This window comes from Eptesicus fuscus, chromosome 2, assembly GCF_027574615.1.
Source record: "Eptesicus fuscus isolate TK198812 chromosome 2, DD_ASM_mEF_20220401, whole genome shotgun sequence".
Taxonomy (NCBI): Eukaryota; Metazoa; Chordata; class Mammalia; order Chiroptera; family Vespertilionidae; genus Eptesicus; species Eptesicus fuscus.
In genome coordinates, this window is record NC_072474.1 from 40,749,190 (window position 1) to 40,767,557 (window position 18,368).

The 18,368-nt window shown below is 41.1% G+C and overlaps 1 protein-coding gene across 4 annotated transcripts in view; it reads right to left on the reverse strand.

Moving 5' to 3' along the window:
* The window catches only part of EGF (epidermal growth factor), a 103,872-nt gene that overhangs the window by 38,333 nt on the left and 47,171 nt on the right, over nucleotides 1–18,368 (reverse strand). For 2 of the 4 annotated variants that reach the window (XM_054726648.1, XM_054726636.1), the window contains exons 6-11: nucleotides 13,000–13,125; nucleotides 11,866–11,988; nucleotides 9,332–9,454; nucleotides 8,149–8,274; nucleotides 6,969–7,105; nucleotides 4,636–4,784 (exon numbers count right to left, since the gene is read on the reverse strand). In XM_054726648.1, coding sequence (XP_054582623.1) covers nucleotides 4,636–4,784; nucleotides 6,969–7,105; nucleotides 8,149–8,274; nucleotides 9,332–9,454; nucleotides 11,866–11,988; nucleotides 13,000–13,125 — 784 coding nt within the window. The remainder of the gene's footprint in view (nucleotides 1–4,635; nucleotides 4,785–6,968; nucleotides 7,106–8,148; nucleotides 8,275–9,331; nucleotides 9,455–11,865; nucleotides 11,989–12,999; nucleotides 13,126–18,368) is intronic. The other 2 variants (XM_054726653.1, XM_054726642.1) reach the window with 1 other exon arrangement.

The following is an 18,368-nucleotide window of genomic DNA, read 5'->3' on the forward strand; positions in this document are numbered from 1 at the left end:
CTTCTCCACAACCGCCCATCACCCCAGGAACCAATGGAAGCCAGCAGTGAGAAGGGGTCAGCCTCGTGGTCACAGATCCCGGGAAGGAGGGAGAGGAAAGCTCCGAGGGCCCAGAGACAGCCAGCACAAGGACAGTAAGGGGGATTTATGTTGACTTTAATTTTCTTCCACATGATATTTACACAAATGAGAGCATTAAACGATTATTATTTGCTAAACTTTACATTTAAAAAATAACTCTCTGGAATCTGGCAGAGAAGAAAATGTTTGTTTCCTAGTGTTTCCATTTATTTGTCGAACAAACCTTGGTTATCAAACAGACAGTTACTGAGCAAGCACCTACTGTACGCATCAGGAATTGGCCTAAACACTGGAGACTCAACAGCCTGTCTGTCCTTACAGAGCATAGAGTTCAGCGGGAGAGCCAGGGCAGGGAGGGAGAGAGGAGGTGAGTGGACAGGCAAAGAACACCCTGCCCTGGCTGGCGTGGCTCAGTGGTTGAGCCATGACCTATGGAACCAGAAGGTCATGGTTCAATTCCCGGTCAGGGCACGTGCCTGGGTTCTGGGCTCCATCCCGGTAGTGGGGGTGCAGGAGGCAGCCGATCAATGGTTCTCTCTCATCACTGATGTTTCTATCTCTCTCCCTTGCCTTTCCTCTCTGAAATACATATATATATATATATATATTTTTATATTATATATAATTTTTTTTTTTTTAAAGAACACCCTAAGCAGGGGCGTGAGCGAGTGCCAAGTCTGGGAGTCCTGAAGAGTATGAAACAGTCATAACGCTGTGGCTTTCGTATGGAGAGGACAAGGCAGACGAGCGAGAATGGTGACGGCGCCAGGGCAGTGGCAGCGGGATGGAGAAAAGGGGGTGGGATCAAATGCTAAAACCTACTCTGTCAAACCCCCACCCTGTCACTGGCCTGCGGGGAACCTGGGCTTCTGAGCAGCTTCTGGAGCAGACAGACCACAGGCAGAGGGGGGCAGAGGATCACCCCTTTCCCACCAGGGCACCTGTCCTGTTTCCCCACTCAAACTGGGGAGTATAAGTATCTTGAACACATTCAACAAACATCTGGTAAGGACCTACCACCTTGTTCCGGTGTGCTGCCTGCCGGCCCTGTTGCCCTACTGCAAATCGGAAAGTATTTTTCATAATATATAGCTGTTGCCGGGGATCGAGCCCACATGGACCAGTTGTGGGCTCGATCCCCAGTGCGGGGTGTGCAGGAGGCAGCCGATCAATGGTTCTCTCTCATCGTTGATGTTTCTCTCTCTCTCTTCCTCTCCCTTCCTCTCTGAAATCATTTCTTTAAAAGATAATTTTATTCCCAGATGAAGTGGTCGTCAGAAGGGCACTGCAGGGTGGCAGGTATTTTCTAACTCCATGTGTCCAGGTCACTCAGCCACACTGTCACTGTGCCTGGCCCCTGGCCGGGAAGGAAGGAATTCTGAAGACGCTTGTGGCTGTCAGTCCTGCTCTCATGGTTGCATCATCTCTAGATTCTGACTGTTTTGAGCAGGAGTGAGGTGATGAGAATTGAGACAACAGAAACCCTGACTCCGGAGCTATCTCAGGCGGGATTGCTGGAATCTATCTCAAAGCTCCCTAAGGGGTTAACTCAATAACACACTACTATTTGATTTGGCCAGAAAGCAAATCCCCAACTCCAGTGTGGGTAACGAGAAAGCTAAGACGAGCATGGACACTGGGCTCACCTGAGTTCAGGCATTACCTTTAATCTAGTGGGACATCTTTCCCTTTATATCCACTACCAAACCGATCCCATTGTCCCTGGGGTCCCCTAAGACCCACACTCCTTCCAGGGCAAGAGTTGTCCATCTAGAACCTTAGAAAAGTGATTTTTTTTTTTTTTTTTTTGCCTCATGGTAGTTTTTATCTCAAAAGAATGAGCAAAAGATGTATATTTTCACCCTCTTGATTCTTTTTTACTGGGCAATTGACTTTAGGACTCAGGCTTCCTTAGTGCTAAATAACAGCATTGTCAGTGAAATTATCAATTAGCTTCCTTCCTACTGTTAGATGTTCATTTGAATCCGTCTTTTCGTAAGCCAACGTAAACTAGAAGCACCCACTCTGGTTCTTTCATTGGTTCAGAGTTACCATATAATCTAATATCACAAGCTTGGAATCTCAGTTATTTAAATCCAATTTCTAGCTAATATCAAGGTTTTCAAACTATAAACCTCTCATTTCCAGACAAATTAAAGGTTTTCTTGTAGCAGCTGCCTTCAGAGGAAAGAGGACTTAAGGAGGGCTTGTTATTACCGAAGCCAGTGAACCAGGGAATCTGAGGTCTGCTTCTCAGGATAGGTGCCTGTCTGTGTCCTGAGGCACCGCTTCCGCAGTGGGTCCCGTGGTGCTACTAATCAAACACGGTTCAAATTAGAGGGGCCGGGCAAAGGTGGGAAATATGAGGAGACCTGGCAGCCTTGGAGGGGTCGACGGCGCTGACATCTGCTGTCCTGATCAGCGTTTACTCTTCTGAGAAGAGCCGTGTAAAAGCTCTGTCATTATGCACAGCTGACATTTTAAATGTCTTCTTAAGTAGGTTCAACACAGAGGAGGCCGTTATTATGGTTTTTATCATTATTACAACTGAAGTTGATTTCCATTTGTTCTATGACTCTGGGTTGAGCACATTTTAATCAACGCTGATGGGGGAGGCAGTACAGATCTATGATTATTAAAAGCATACGCGTTGTGAGTGGTTGTCCTTGAGTTCAAATTCCAGCTCCACTACTTGCGGGCTGTTGGACTTTGGTAAAGTTATTTTACCTCGTGGATTCTCATTTTTTTCCTCTCTAAGTTGGGGATTAGAAAACAAATCTTTGGGGATTCGATGGTATCATGGATATGAAGTTATTAGTGCAGTATCTGGAACATTTCAGTTAATAAACACTCCAACGAATAAAAGAATGAAGGTCTGGTTGAATGAGCGAATGAATGAATGAAAATAGACCCACTCTGGATATAGATGTGCCGCATCACATCATCCATCTGGCTCATTTTTTAAAATGCCTTTGTTTCCCATGGACTATCCAGACCCAAAGAGCTGCTCTGGGGCATAGAAAGCCTCTCCCCAAGCGTATAAACCTGTTCCCTGGGACTTCACCCTTTATGCCGGGACTGCTGATTTCATAGATGTGAAACCCTAATTAATTCTCCTTTCTTTTTTTTCTTTTAATGTATTTTATTGACTTTTTACAGAAAAGAAGGGAGAGGGAGAGAGAGTTAGAAACATCGATGAGAGAGAAACATCGACCAGCTGCCTCCTGCACACCCCCTACTGGGGACACACCCCCTACTGGGGATGTGCCCGCAACCAAGGTACATGGCCTTGACCGGAATCGAACCTGGGTCCCTTGAGTCCGCAGGCCGACACTCTATCCACTGAGCCAAACCGGTTAGGGCTAATTCTCCTTTCCTTTAATGTAATACGATGCATAGGTACCAGGTGTTCAAGTTGGCCACCATTTCACTCTATGGCTTTAAGTGACTGTGGGAAAGCATCTTTCTAGCTCAGAGCATCTCTGACACCATCCTGTGAGGTGCTCCCGGCTAACTTCCTCTCCCTCCCAAGCAGGGAAGTGGGCTCTCACAGTACGCATGGGGGATGCAGGCGCTTCCTTCCTCACCCTCCTCCCACCCCCACCATTCCTGGGGCTCACACAGGCCACACACACACACACGCACGCACGCACGCACACACACACACACACACACACACACGCACGCGCACACACACGCGCACACACACACACACCAAGTGCAGCAGTCCTTCCTGTAGCCCAAGAGCAGTGTGCTAGAAACACCACGGCTTCTCTCTGGCTCTGTTGATTTCCACCAAAGGGAAAGCAGGCCGTTTCTCTGATCTCACGAGGTCTTTCCTCACAGCTCCTGCATGAAACTCTCTCTCCCTCCTTCACGTCACCTAGAGAGCCAGCATGTGGATCCCAGTCCAAGATTTGTCACTTGTGTGCTGTGTCCCTTGAATAAATTACTTAGCCTTTCTGAGCCTCAGTGTCCCCATTTGTAAAATGAGGGGGTTGGGCCAGTTGGTTCCTGAAGCCCCTTCCAGCACTCCCTCTGGGCGTGTACACCCCTCATTTGGCAGTGGTTTATGCGTGGCCTTAAGACATTTCCTGGACTGAAACTCAGACCAAGCACTTGCATTAATGTTTCCAGTGTGCATGTGCCTTATCTCCTGGCTTAAGTGTGAACTGACTGGAAAGATGAAACACTCCTCACGCTCCTTTGTATCTCCCGTGTTGCGTGGAGAGCGCCCCATCGACAGCAGATGCTCAAGGAATGCTTGGGGACTATATTCACACAGGTTTTGCATTTCTAGCCTGAAGTGCAAAATCACATGCTACATTCTTTGTCCTCAAAATTCTCTTACAGATACAGATCCAATCTTGAGGAAAGGAGGAGCGTTTGCTGGGTGGGGGTAAGGGTGGAGGGAATACAGACAGCATTGGGGACATCTTCTCCCATCCCAGCCAGGTCCCCAGGAGTATTCCCCATGTTCAAAGTGGAGGAGGAAGCCAGCCATCCCACCTCTCTCCCAGGACTCCTATCTCACATGGCTAACAGGGGACATACCCTCTGTCTGTCCAGTAGAGTTTACGGTTAATCCAGTCTATAGCAAGACCTTCTGGAGCATCTATTGCTTCCTCAATCAGCCTTTCTCGCTGAGAACCATCCATATTGGCTCTCTCTATCCACTTCAGGACTGTATGGGCAAAGTACACCTACAAAAGAGAACGTGAACAATTTTCATTTGTTTTAAAAAATAAATACGGAATATATACAAATGGGTTGGGTATCATACAGTGGAATTGTTGAGAGCTTATCTCTGGACATAGACACACCTGCAACTGAACTTCAACTGAGCTGTTTCCCAGATACTTGCAAACTTAAGCAAGTTAGTCAATGTCACAGTCTCAGTCTCCTCATTGGCAAAATGGGGATTATAAGACCAAGTACATTAGTTTTATATATAAAACTCCTTAGCCCTGCACCTGGCACATAGTTCGTATTGTAACTGGTAATTTATTAATCCTTGATCATTGGTCAACAATCTGTACTTGAACCCTAGGCTTCTACAGACTGAAAGGGAGCAACGATTTTCAGTTTAATGGGGACTGCACGCTGGGCTGTGTCTTCTACTGCACGGTCCACAGCACTCTACTGCAAGTCGGGAGACTCAGGTTTCTCCCGGTTTTGCCACTTCTTTGCTTGATAACCTTGGCCAAGTCACTGAACCTCAATTTTCTCAACTGTAAAAATGGTGAAGTTACACTAAATATTTGCTAAAGTTTACTCATCTCTTACCTTATACAGTTGCATTTTAATTAATCCATGTTGGATATTGTCCAACAGGCCATACCTTGCAGGTACAAAGTTCTTTTTCAGTGTAGTATGCTGACTGCCAAATAGGTACAAGTGGTTCATGAGAATGTGAAAAACTGTGATGGGTCAGTTTACAATTTAATGATAGCATTTGTGGGATTTTAACTTGAGTACACACATGTCTATAATCAATGAGAATATTCAAAAAATGGTAATTCATTAGGTTATCATCTTTCCAGATATCATAGGTTACCATCTTTCTAGATAAAATAGAAAAGGTTCTATCCCATAATACAAAATGGGTACTTCTCATATTCAAAAACACTCTGCTAGAACTGCTTCTCAAATTGACACACAAACGCCCTGGGTGTCTTGTTTCAATGCAGACTCTGATTCGGTGGTCACGGGTGGAGCCCAAGAGTGTGCAGGTCTAACAAGTCCAAGGTGATGTCAATGCTGATGGTCCAAGGACCACCATTTGAGAAGCAAGAAAATGAGGACATTGACCAGAAAAATAAGAGAGCCACATAACAAAATTCATCTGGTCTCCTTATTCACCTAGTTGTAAAAATGCTATCTGTGCAGAAAAAGGACTAGTGTGGTAATAAATGAATCTAGAACTTATTTTTTTCCTATTAATTTTTTTCTGTTAATATAACTTTTCCATGGAGTCATATATATTCAGCTCAGGGAAAAGAAAGAACTGTTTGCTACTGTTTACTTAACTTTTACTTGCAAAGGTAGTTATATTTGGCCATCAATCCATACCAATTAAACACAGAATTAATTTGCTTCTCTCTTTTTTTGACCATTTACCAGACTGCTCCAAATCAGGAAAAAACAAAAGCACAAAGTTTAAAATTCTAGGAATTAACCTAATAATAACTAAATAATTATGGAGGGAGAGTAATAACTATGTAAACTTCTAAGTATGGGTGATTAATTCCCCAGAGACACTGTAACATATTTCAAGGACCTTCTAACTTAGAACAAAGACAACTAACAAAGATCAAATGATCAAATGATTGGGTTGATAACATAGAAATTCTAAGTTATATACAAAAACTTCATGTAAAAATTGATTATTATGTAAATCATTTCATGAGTTAGACTGCCATTCCCACATGAACCATAAACTTCCATTTCCTGATTTTCATGGTTGATAGGTCATTAAATTCCCTCTCTCAATGACATACATTAAGTGCAAATTACTAACCCATCCCTCCTAAGTACCACCCCAACCTCCCACTTCTCCCACTACCAGCAAATGATCACAAACCTACTTATGGGGTTTTTCTATGTGTATGGCACTGTGGTAGGTTCCAGAAACAAAACTAAACTTAAGATCTTGCTCAATCATCTCTAATAAAATAGCTGAATCACATCAAGAACCAGGGTTCTGATAATAGAAAATCCTTAAAATTTCTCAAATGATGCTTCAATGTACATATTTGCATTTTTCTGTGCCTAATGATTCTGAACTTGGCAGAGGATTTTCAAGTAGCCCAGGTCATCTGTTAGGATAAAATTCTCTACTCTGTCCTTAAAGCACAGCCACATCTGTTCAAGCGACAAAACATTACCTTATTTTCCACAGGGTCATGATCTAGGGCGAAAACCGCTCCCATCTGCTGGCTGAGTAGAGTCCCATAGTCTGTTCCATCAAAATGCATGTGTCGAATATCTTGAGAATTGGCAAACAGCAAAAACGGTTGTGGTCCTGATAACCAAATTCAAATATGGCTCCATTTAAAATACGCCTTGAAAGCCAAGAGGCACTTCTGACTCTTCCCTGTCCTTGCACCCTCTTCCTTAACTTCTGCAGTACTTGTTTTCTTAACTTCCCACCAGTTTGTGTAGGTTAAGACAGGCAAGAAGAGTTCCTCTTCCATGAGGTGACATATTGCCAGAATTTCATCACTGGATTCTTCCCTGTCTAGGGGCCTGCTTTTAAAATGCATATTACTTATAGAAAGAGCCAACATTAAATAACCAACACCATAACTAAATGGTACAAGTGTTAGTGCTGTAATCTCCCTGATTCACACATACTGAAACATATTAAAATTAGCATATTGTATTAATTCAGGTCTGAATAAATACCCTTCTCTGGACTGAGCACTTCTAAAACGGAAGCACGATTATTTGAGTTAATAACAAGACCCTTATTAATTTTCAGAGCTCAGATTGTGTTATATTAACTAAGACCCTGGGAAGTTAAGAGTATTGGGCTAAGGCAATCCCAGATTGCAAGCATAATGAACCTCAGGAGAGATGAAATCAATTTAGTATAAATCTAGGATTTCCGAGGCTGTTGAAGGACACAAGAGATGTAACATCAGCAGATAAAATAATAGTTGAAGCATACAACTTCATATTGAATTTTGACATAAAAAACTTGAAATTGTCCAAGTATTATTATTATTACATTCATTGGAGAGTTAAAAATCAAATCAATCAACAATTATTCAATTCTTCTTAACTATAAAGTGCTTAAATCTATTCTGGTCATGACTTTCACATATACTAGAACACCACGCTTGATGTTATAGCAAATCTTTGCTGAATACTAATTAACTTCTAAATATTCCTCAAAAACATTATTATTTATATGATTATTACTTACATTACTTATATTTATAATATAATTTGTTTTCCATCTCCAAAAATAAAAAATCAGACTTTTAATGCTCTGTCTTTCTAAATGAATTTTTTTTCACATACTTTTGCAGAGACACACTTTCAAACACCCACAGCACTAACCTGAAGCTACACAGCTTTTTTTGTCCAGTTGAAGGTCATAGCCAGGAAGGCAGCCACATTTCCAGGATACTGGGCTGAGAGCGAGGCAGAGTTGGCTACATCCACCATTATCAGGTGATGAGCAGCCTACAAAAAACAATTGCTTGGTAATGATGCTGTCATTCAAAAATATAACAATTTTTCATCAAAATATTGAGGTGAGCCAGGTGTATGTTGATTTTTAAACCATTTCCACAATCATTTATACTGCTGCAATCAAGTTTGTTTTGCAGAGATTAGAAGCAAAATGTCACCACAGTCCACTTCCCTGTAACCTAACATCTTGAGTGTTTACCCTTCGCATCTCAATGGCCCTTGTCCTGCTGTTCTACCACTGAGTTCAAGACCATGTGCATTGGCAGTTGACTGGAATACAAAATACATATTTTTTAAAATATGTTTTTATTGATTTCAGAGAGAGGAGGGGAGGGAGAGAGTGATAGAAACAAACATCCATGAGAGAGAAACATCGATCTGCTGCCTCCTACATGGCCCCTACTGGGGACCAAGCCTGGGCATGTGCCCTGACTATAAATCAAACCTGTGACCTCCTGGTGCATGGGACGACAGTCAACCAACTGAGCCACACTGGCCAGGGCCAAAATACATTTTGATGAGTTTGGCAATGGGTCTAACTCTTCCTAGTGAGTAATATATATTTTTCTCTCACACATTTTTGGCCTCTTGACTGCTTTTGTTTTCTTTATTTTTTTAAAAAGAGCCACACATAAGTCTCCTGCTAATTTTGAGTTTTCAGGGTGCAAGCAACAGGTTAAGTGTTTGCATCATCATCTGCTTAATCCTGGCTACGAATCCAGGAGGGAGGTATTGTTAGCCTCTACCGATGAGGAAACTGAGACCAAGAGAGAGCAAATAACTAGTCCAAAGTAATAAGCTAGTAACTGGTAATGCTAACTCAGGGCGATCTAATTTCAAAACCCTCATAACCACTACACTATGCTATCTAAAAACAAAAACAAAAACAAAAAAAAAAATATCATTTAAATCTACATTAAGCCATTGCATAAATATCTTTCAGTGTGTAATGTTGGGAAATCTATTCTTCTTTACCAATAAGATGCAAATTATAGGTGTCACTTAGAAAATGTATATTTTCAAACAAACAAAAAGTAAATAAACTTACCACTACACGTTTTTCCATCTGGCTCAAGCACTGAGCCTTCAGGACAGAAACATATGGGACCATCCGAAGTCAGAACACAGTCATGGCTGCATTCACTTGCATTGCTTGGACAGGAAATTAATTCTAATTAATGAAGAATAAGATCAAGATTAAGGTTAAATCACATTTGTGGAAATTCAGTAAAATTGCTTGCTAGTAAAAAATGCTATCCTGAAAAGAGTAAGTTAAATAGGAATCAAACATTTATGAATTACTGTGGTAATGAAGGAACAAAAAGAAAAGAAAAATTTTAAATCTAAAAATTATATAAAGAAAAACATCTGATTTTGGAAAATGACTCCAGTTTCCTCTAACTTTCTTTCATGTCAAATAATATTTTTAAAGTTATTAGTCATCAAAATTCCAAAATATTTAAAATGGAACTTGGGCAAATGATTCCCAATTTCATCTGGAAAACAAATTTATGTGAAGGGAAAACTAAGAGCATTGTATGACTATGGTTAGGTGTAGGAAGAGAATGAGAGGCTCTTAACAAATATCAAAATGTACCATGAAGGTACAATACCGTATTTTCTGGCATATAAGACAACTTTTTAACCCAGGAAAATCTTCTCAAAAGTTGGGGGTCTTATACGCTGAAAAATACGGTACTCACTCTCAGCTCCAGCACTGGGACAGTGGCTTGAGGGGGGGAGGAAGGGGGGGGAGAGAGGGGAGATACAGGTACCGTATTTTCCGGCGTATAAGACCCCCGACTTTTGAGAAGATTTTCCTGGGTTAAAAAGTCGTCTTATACGCCGGAAAATACAGTAATTAAGACAGTGGGTAATGAGCATGGGAAAAGATGGAAAGAATATTAGAACCAGATAGAAAGCTTATTTTATAAAAGACTCAAGTACACATAAAGGTATTTTTAAAGATAAAGCTATTTTAAATCATTGAGTATGTGAGAGATGTTCCCATCAATATTTATCCTGCCTTAACGGTACAAATTGTATCTTAAAGTAACCAAATAGTTAATGAAAGTTTTCTTCAGAAAGATATTCCAATTAATAATTAAAAGTAAATACTAGAACTAGATATCACCATTTGAAACCCTTGGTGAAATAATGAATCTAGGAAGTGATTGGTATTGGCTGCTACAACCCTCCCCTGAAAGACAGCTGGCCCTTTTCTAGCCCCTCAGCCACCTTGGCAGCTTCCAGGTGTGTTTGGTTGGTCGGGGTCCTGCACCAGAGGAAGAAAGACGGTGGCTGAAAAGAAGACATAAAGTCATTGGAGTCAACTCTCAGCTCCAGCTCACTATAAAAAGTGAAAAGTAAGTTCTGTGGGTACAGGCCGCTCTGAGAGTTATCAGATAGGGCAAGAGGAAACTGGCCATCCTCGTCAGCTGCCCAGCGCTGTGGGGATCTGAGACAGAGTGCTGCACCACGTTGGCCAAAACCCCTGTCCATCACGGCAGTGCCAATAATATCGAATTGCAGAATTGTACACCGGAATCCTATATAATTTTATTAACCAATGACACTCTAATAAGTTTAATGTTTTAAAAAGAGAAATAATAATAATATTGAATTGGGAACAGCATGTGAAAAATACCTCAGAACATACACACTGGCTACCATTGACCCAGGTGATTCTATATCAGACAGACTAGTCATGCAAAATTGTTCCTTAATAAAACAGGCCAGAGCTTGTTTCTAAAAAAGAATGAAAGAAAGACAAAGAGAAAGACAGACTATAGGGGACGTTTATAATGTGTCTCCTGATGGAAATATAACCACACCTATGAAGTATTCTTGCCAAAAATGTCAAAGCCGAGTCTGATCAAGCCTTTACATCTAACTATAAGTTTGTAGAAGAAAAGGGACATCACGGAAGTGCCATCAGTAAAACCCAAAATGTGAGAAACTGAAGGGGAAAAATGGTTCTTTAATAAATATTTGCAAAGGGAAAAAAGAGGAGAGAGAATCTATAGGATAAAACAGAGTTGTATCAACCTAACACAACAGTATTACTGCCCTTGTCTGGATACTTCTTCGAACCAAGCAACTGTATAAAAAATTTTTTTAAAGATAATTTGAAAACTGACTAGATATTTGATATTATTATGGAATTATTAATTTTTAGGTGTAGTAATGGTATTGTGGTTATATCTGAAAACTGACTGAATATTAGATGATGTTAGGGACTTACAGCTAGTTTTTTAGATATAATAATATATCATGATTTTATATGCTTGTCTTTTAGTGATATACATATAATGAAATATCATAAAATATGGATAAATATGGAATATATATATATATATATATATATATATATATATATATCCCAATCATGGAGTTTTTAATTTAACAAGTCTGGGATAGAGTCCAGTCATTCATGTTTAAAAACAAAACAAAATAAAATAAAACTCCAAGGTAATTCTGGAGCTTACTGCTGATCCAGGACCATCAACCCAGACCACAGCCACCGCCCCAACATCAGTGAACATGAAGGAGATAGCGAAGTAAGTGCTTGTGGTGACTTACGGTGACACCGTTTCCCATCAGGAAGCAGAACAAATCCTACAGGGCATGTGCAGTAATAGGATCCGGGGGTGTTTTCACACCCAAGAGTACAGCCATGATTCCAAAAGGCACACTCATTGACATCTGCACAGTGACAACAGCAAAACACAGATGGTTATTTTTTAAAATAAATTGTAGTATCCCTAACAAGTCAGCCCAAAATAGAGTATCTCACACTTGTATCTGCTGTTCCTGACCATGGAAAGACTGTTTTGGCTACTCTAGTAAAGGGTGAAAGAAGTCAGTTCAATTATCATGAAAGTCCTTTTTATTCTGTCAGAGTTTGTGCTTTCAAATACAGATGTTCATAGAATTACCCTGGGGGGAAAATAATACTATTTTCTCTGAAAAGATACAGCAACCTGAAGCTACTTAAGGCGGGACTGTTGAAAGTTCTTGACAAGGACAGGACATGCCCGCTCTGCTCTGCAGCCTCTCCAAGCTGACAGGAGCCATCCCCTGAAGGTGGGCCCACTCTCAGCAGCAGCCCTCAGCCGACACCCAGCCTCCAGGTCCCCGTTCCACTCCCTCTGACTACCCCCAGGTAAGCAGGGGAGTATCCTTAACTAGTGGGTGTCACCCCAGCTACCCGCACTGAGTATGCGCTGCAGCCATCGGAGTGTTTCCATCAGCAGCTCACTGGAGCTCCCCGGTACTTCTCCTGGGTTCGCTAAACTTGGCCTGGAGTCTCAACTAGGAGGAGCCCTGAATGACCAGCGGGCTACACAGTTTCTCCAGATTCCCTTTCCCACTAGACCTTCAGGGGAGGAGATGTGGAGTCGCATACCCTTTGAGAGTCTTACGAGAGCTTTGGAACTACGTCCCTAAAATATTTGAAAATCCTGGTATTTTGCACACAGCCAAACGCACATAGTTCCATGGGGTCCACTCAGAGAACGCCTGCCTACTGTCAACCCCTGCGGAGCCTCTGAAAGCATTTGATCTAGGAACACGAGCTATAAAGAAGACCTGGAAGTATTACGACGGCTTTAAAAACAGGGGGAAATAAAACTGTTTCTCTGGGGAAGGCGGGGGAGCGTGAAACTGCTTTCACATTGAGGCTCTGAATGGCCCACTGAAGAACAGGTGCATTACCTTCACAGTACTTCCCGTCCTGGCTTAAGGCGTAGCCCTCCGCACACGTGCACAAATGGGACTTCGGGTCTTGCCCACACACGCTGCCTCTGCAGTTACCTTTCCTCAGTTTGCAGAGTTTCTGCTCTACAAGAGAAGATGGTTTATTTGAAGTAGAGGTGTGTTTTGACAGGGGGCAATGCTCGATTCCTTCATGGTTCTTAAACCTAATCTCCCTGTGGCATCAGCAGGGGTGTTGTCTTGCACGGTGGCGGCACCGCTCCAGGGTGAGCCGGCTTTAGGAGGATTCCGCAGCATTCCAAAGCCCATTTAGTTTCCTGATTGTGTCACTCCTGCACCAGCTCTCAAGATAGGGCATTCGAATTAGCTGGGGATGTCACTCCTTGGGTGACTAACACTAAACACAACTTGGCTTTTTTCATTCTGATTTACCTTTGTAAAAAAAAAATAATAATTAAATACATAAACAAAAATTCTGTAAATGAAATATCTCTTTACAAAACATCTGTCCTTAAGTATAATATTTATCTGTCAGATTTACATATTTAGTTGTTTTTAGGATCACTGTTTCAAGAACATTTTTTAGATTTAATAAATACCGATGTAATATGTCTAGCCCCAATTTTCTGAGTTTATTGCATTCCATGTTTTACAAAATAACGCAGTGTAAATAGTAAAATCTGCTCAGTGAGGTAGATGCATGGGTTGAATTAGCCAAATATAATGAACAATAAATGGCCAGTGTGGTACCTTCGGTTATCAGAGTTCGAGTCAAGGGCCGAACTAGTCACATGTATATCTCTGCTCACATTGTGCTCCTTCTTATTCTTTGCCAATTTTAACAATGACAACACCTTTGTAAAATGCTCTAGAAAATACTGAAATAAGCTTGAGTGTGAAGGCCGACCCCAGGATGTAGGTAGATATGAGGCCAGAGCTCTGGCAAGAGGTGACCTCAAGGGGAGAAGATGGGGGTCATAGACCCTGAGTCATGACATGGTTGAGGTCAATGAGAACCTGTGAATCATGGGAAGAGCCAAAGACCTAAGGGCAGGATTGCTGAAAACAGCCTTGCTGTGAAGGGCAGAAGAAACTGGCCAGAGAGAACCTGAGCACAGCAGTGCAAGGGGCTGAGATCATGCTCCATGTAGCTCTCTGTTTATCTATACTAATAAAAGCATAGGTGGCCCTGGAACCCTCACCCATCACCCTCACGTTGTCACAAGATGGCTGCCACAAGATGGCCGGCAGGGGAGGGATGTTGGGGGTGAACAGGTCAGCAGGTGAGGGCAGTTGGGGGCCATCAGGCTGGCAGGGGAGGACAGTTGGGGGGACCAGGCCTGCAGGGAAGGGCAGTTAGGAGTGACCAGACCAGTAGGGAGGCAGTTGGGGGCAATCAGGCCAGCAGGGGAGGGCAGTTGGGGGCAATTGGGTTGTCAGGGGAGCAGTTACGCATCAATCAGGCCGGCAGGGGAGCAGTTAGGGGCAATCAGGCAGGCAGGCAGGCGAGTGGTTAGGAGCCAGCAGTCCCAGATTGTGAGAGGGATGTCTGAATGCCAATTTAGGCCCGATCCCGCCCAGTGCACAAATTTCATGCACTAGGCCTCTAGTCTACTTATAAATGTTTCCTCTCTCTGACTCTACCTGTTTCCTTCTGTTTTAAATTATGAAACACTTTTCTTGACCAACACCAGCATGACACAGTAGAGACATATTCTTGCCCCTTGAAAATGTCCCTAATGTGCATTGTCCCACCTGAAGAGCATGTTGCACTTGGGAGATTCTGATTTACTAAATCAAGGAAATGGCTCAGGAATCTGCATTTTTCACAGGATCAGGGTGATTCTGAAGCCAGGAATCTTCACACCACACTCCGAGAAACACCAGCCTAATAATGTTCTAATGAAACATCTCTCCTTCATTAGTTGCAAATACCTCCTTTTACCTTGCCTGTGTTATTTCCTTACTTATTTTAAACTCATTTACTTAATCTCTGTACAGAATTAAATGCACAATCAATTTTGTCAATTATTCAATACTGTTGCAATAAGACCTACTAAGTCAGTTAAGATTACACTGAATAGTATTTTTATATTCATTCCAAAATTTTTATTTTTTGTCCACTTTTGTGCCAATTATGAATATATAGTTACATTGTTTTTCATGTTCCTACATATTCCACCTATCAAAAATTTAACTAAGCAAACTTAAAAATAATATGACCCAAAAATTTAAAGTAAATGACTAAAATTATGAACTTGTAAATTTATTGGAGACAAAATACACCTGCTGCAAATTTATTTAAGGAAAAAAAGGACACGTAATTGCCCTAGCCAGTGTCGCTTACTGGTTAGAGTGCCAGCCTGAGCACCAAAGGGTCTTAGGTTCAGTTCCTCATCCAGGGCTCCTACCTGGGTTGCAAATTCAATCCCTGCCCCAGGAGTGGGTATGGGAGGCAACCAGTTGATGTAGCTCTCTCACATTGATGTCTCTCCCCCCTCTCTCTTTCCTTTTCTTCCCCTCCATCCCCCCTCTCTCACTCTCTCAGAAAAAGCAATGGAAAAAGTATCCTCAGGTGAGAATTAACAACAACAAAAAAATAGCATGTAATTTTTTTTACTTTAATTTTTATAAAGTTTTCAAGTGAATAACAACAACAATCCAGAAAGGTCTGATTTGGCCTTTTAGTGGCACCAAAGTGCTATGCTTTCTTGAGGTAACAACAACAACAAAAAAAATTGAACAATTAAGATTCCTATAAATATTCCTTATAAAAATCTTTCAAAACCCCATATGCTAGATGACCACTGGATTAAGAATTAGGAAGACAGAGTTCTGTCTTGGTTCTGTCTTTTACATTGAATCACATTTTTGTTGCTGTTTACCTCAGTTTCCTAACCCATGAAATTAAAGCATTGAGGTAGATATTCTCTGAGGTCTCACACTTAAAAAAAAATTTTTTTTTATGATTCTATACAGAATCAGATGTTTGTAGTACATTCCTCTAAATTTATACCTCTGAAGATTCTCAAACCTTAATTACTGCTTAAAATATGTTCATGGAGATTCAAATTGACTAATAAAAATAATTAGTGTCTAGGGTAAAGGAAATGCTCTTTCCTTCATCTAGATTTTTGTTGTTGTTGTTGTTGCTAACTTTCTACCACCTCTCACCTGCCCTTCTGTGTGTTCTTATTATCATCACCATTTCATATTATATATATATTCCATTCACATTTATAGTCCCACTTAGCATAGTGCCTTTTACAACATAGATGTACTACAGAAACTAAAACACAAGTGCAAAAACCTGTGATTGTGTCATCTGCAACTTAATTCCTTCATTTGATTTCTCCTTCAATTTCCAATCAGCCTTAGCGTTTGAACTCAAACAGATGATCAGACTCTGCTAGCCCAGTCCCCTTTCCACAAGATCATGCTGCTGATGGTTTTAATAATCTTACTAATAATATACATCACTCTTCAAAGATGAGCATAGGCAAAAAAGCAATCATTATTTTCCTCTGAATGTGCTAATGATGTGACCTGAATTCAGACAATAAACACCTTAAAAGGTCATTTTAAGAAATAGCAAAACATAGAGGATTGAGGGCTATATTTTTGTTTAACCTCCTTAATCTTCTGCTGTTCTTTAGCTTCAAATTAGGCCAAAGCTAGCACTCAGAATGCTGCTGATGACCTCAGATAATACCCCTCGCCAGGGCCCAGCATTAAAGCTTAATTACCTCTGAGATCGAATTAAAGTCCCTAATCATGGAGTTTAATGTCCACCACCAACTGTTCCTTCGGTAACTACCTGGCTAACACACAGGCTCTCAGGAGCTTTGCTACAGCCAAGTAAATCTACAAATTTTACTCTGGCCCAGTTCTGAACAGTGGACATGGGATTCCTTATCCTGCTTTTTTCCCACTGTCACACCTTTTTTCTACCTCAGGTTCATCTTAATATATTTTTATTGATTCCAGAGAGGAATTGAGAGGTAAAGAGAGATAGAAACATCAATGATGAAAGAGAATCATTGATTGGCTGCCTCCTGCATTTCCCCCTACTGGGGATTGAGCCCACAACCTGGGCATGTGCCCTGACTGGGAATGAAACCCTGACCTCCTGGTTCATAGGTCAATGCTCAACCACAGAAACATGCCACCCGGGCTCTACCTCAGATTCAGTGTAAGACTTGCTCATCAACAAAGCTTTACTAGTCTCTTCCATTTGAGCCCATTCACTTTAGTCATTCTTGTAACTAAATATTTAACTAAATATTTAACACCATATACAATAAAAATTTGAACATTTATAAAGCATCTACAATGTCACAATTAATTTTCTTAATAAGCCCTTGAGCTATGCAGAGCAAGCATTAATATTCTTAAGGATCATGTACAGGTAATAAGGGGTAGTACTTGGGCTCAGGCTCAAGCCTTCCAATTGTAGAACCCATCTCTTTACCATGTATGCCTCATTTTATTGTGCTCACTCTATTATGCAGATATTGGGGGTTTTTTATGAGTGAAAGGGTTGTGGCAACCCTGGTTGAGCAAGTCTACCAGTGTTGTTTTTTCAACAACATTTACTTCATGTCTTTGTGTCACATTTTGATACTTCTCACAATATTTCAAACTTTTTAATTATTATTATATTTGCTATATGATTTGTGATTAGTATCTTTGATATTACTATTGTAATTATTCTCCTAAGACAGTAAACTTAGTTGATAAATGTTGTATGTGTTTTGACTGATTGGCTGACTGGATGTTCCTCATCTCCCTTCCACTCCTTGGGCCTCCCTGTTCCCTGAGACACAATATTGAAATTAGGCCAATTAACATCCCTCCAATGGCTGCTAAGTGTTCAAGTGAAAGGGAGAGTCACACATCTCTCACTTTAAATCAAAAGCTAGCAATGATTAAGCTAGGTGAGGAAAGTATGTCTAAAGCTGAGATAGTTTGAAAGTTTTTGTGACAAACTGTGAATGCAAAGGAAAAGTTCTTGAAGGAAATTAAAAGTGCTACTCCACTGAACACATGAACAATAAGAAAAGGAAATGGCCTTATTGCTGATACAAAGAAAGTTTCAGTGATCTGGAGAGATCAAACCAGCCACAACATTCCCTTAAGCCGAAGCCTAATTTAGAGCAAGACTCTAACTCTTCAATTTTAGGAAGGCTGAGATAGGTGAGGAAGCTGCAGAAGGAAAGTTTGAAGCTAGCAGAAGCTTTGCCCACGAGGTTTAAAGAAAAAAAAGCTGTCTCCATAAAAGTGCCAGGTAAAGCAAGTGCTGATGTAAAAGCTGCAGCAAGTTATCCAGAAAATCAAGCTAAGATAATTCATGAAGGTGGCTACACTAA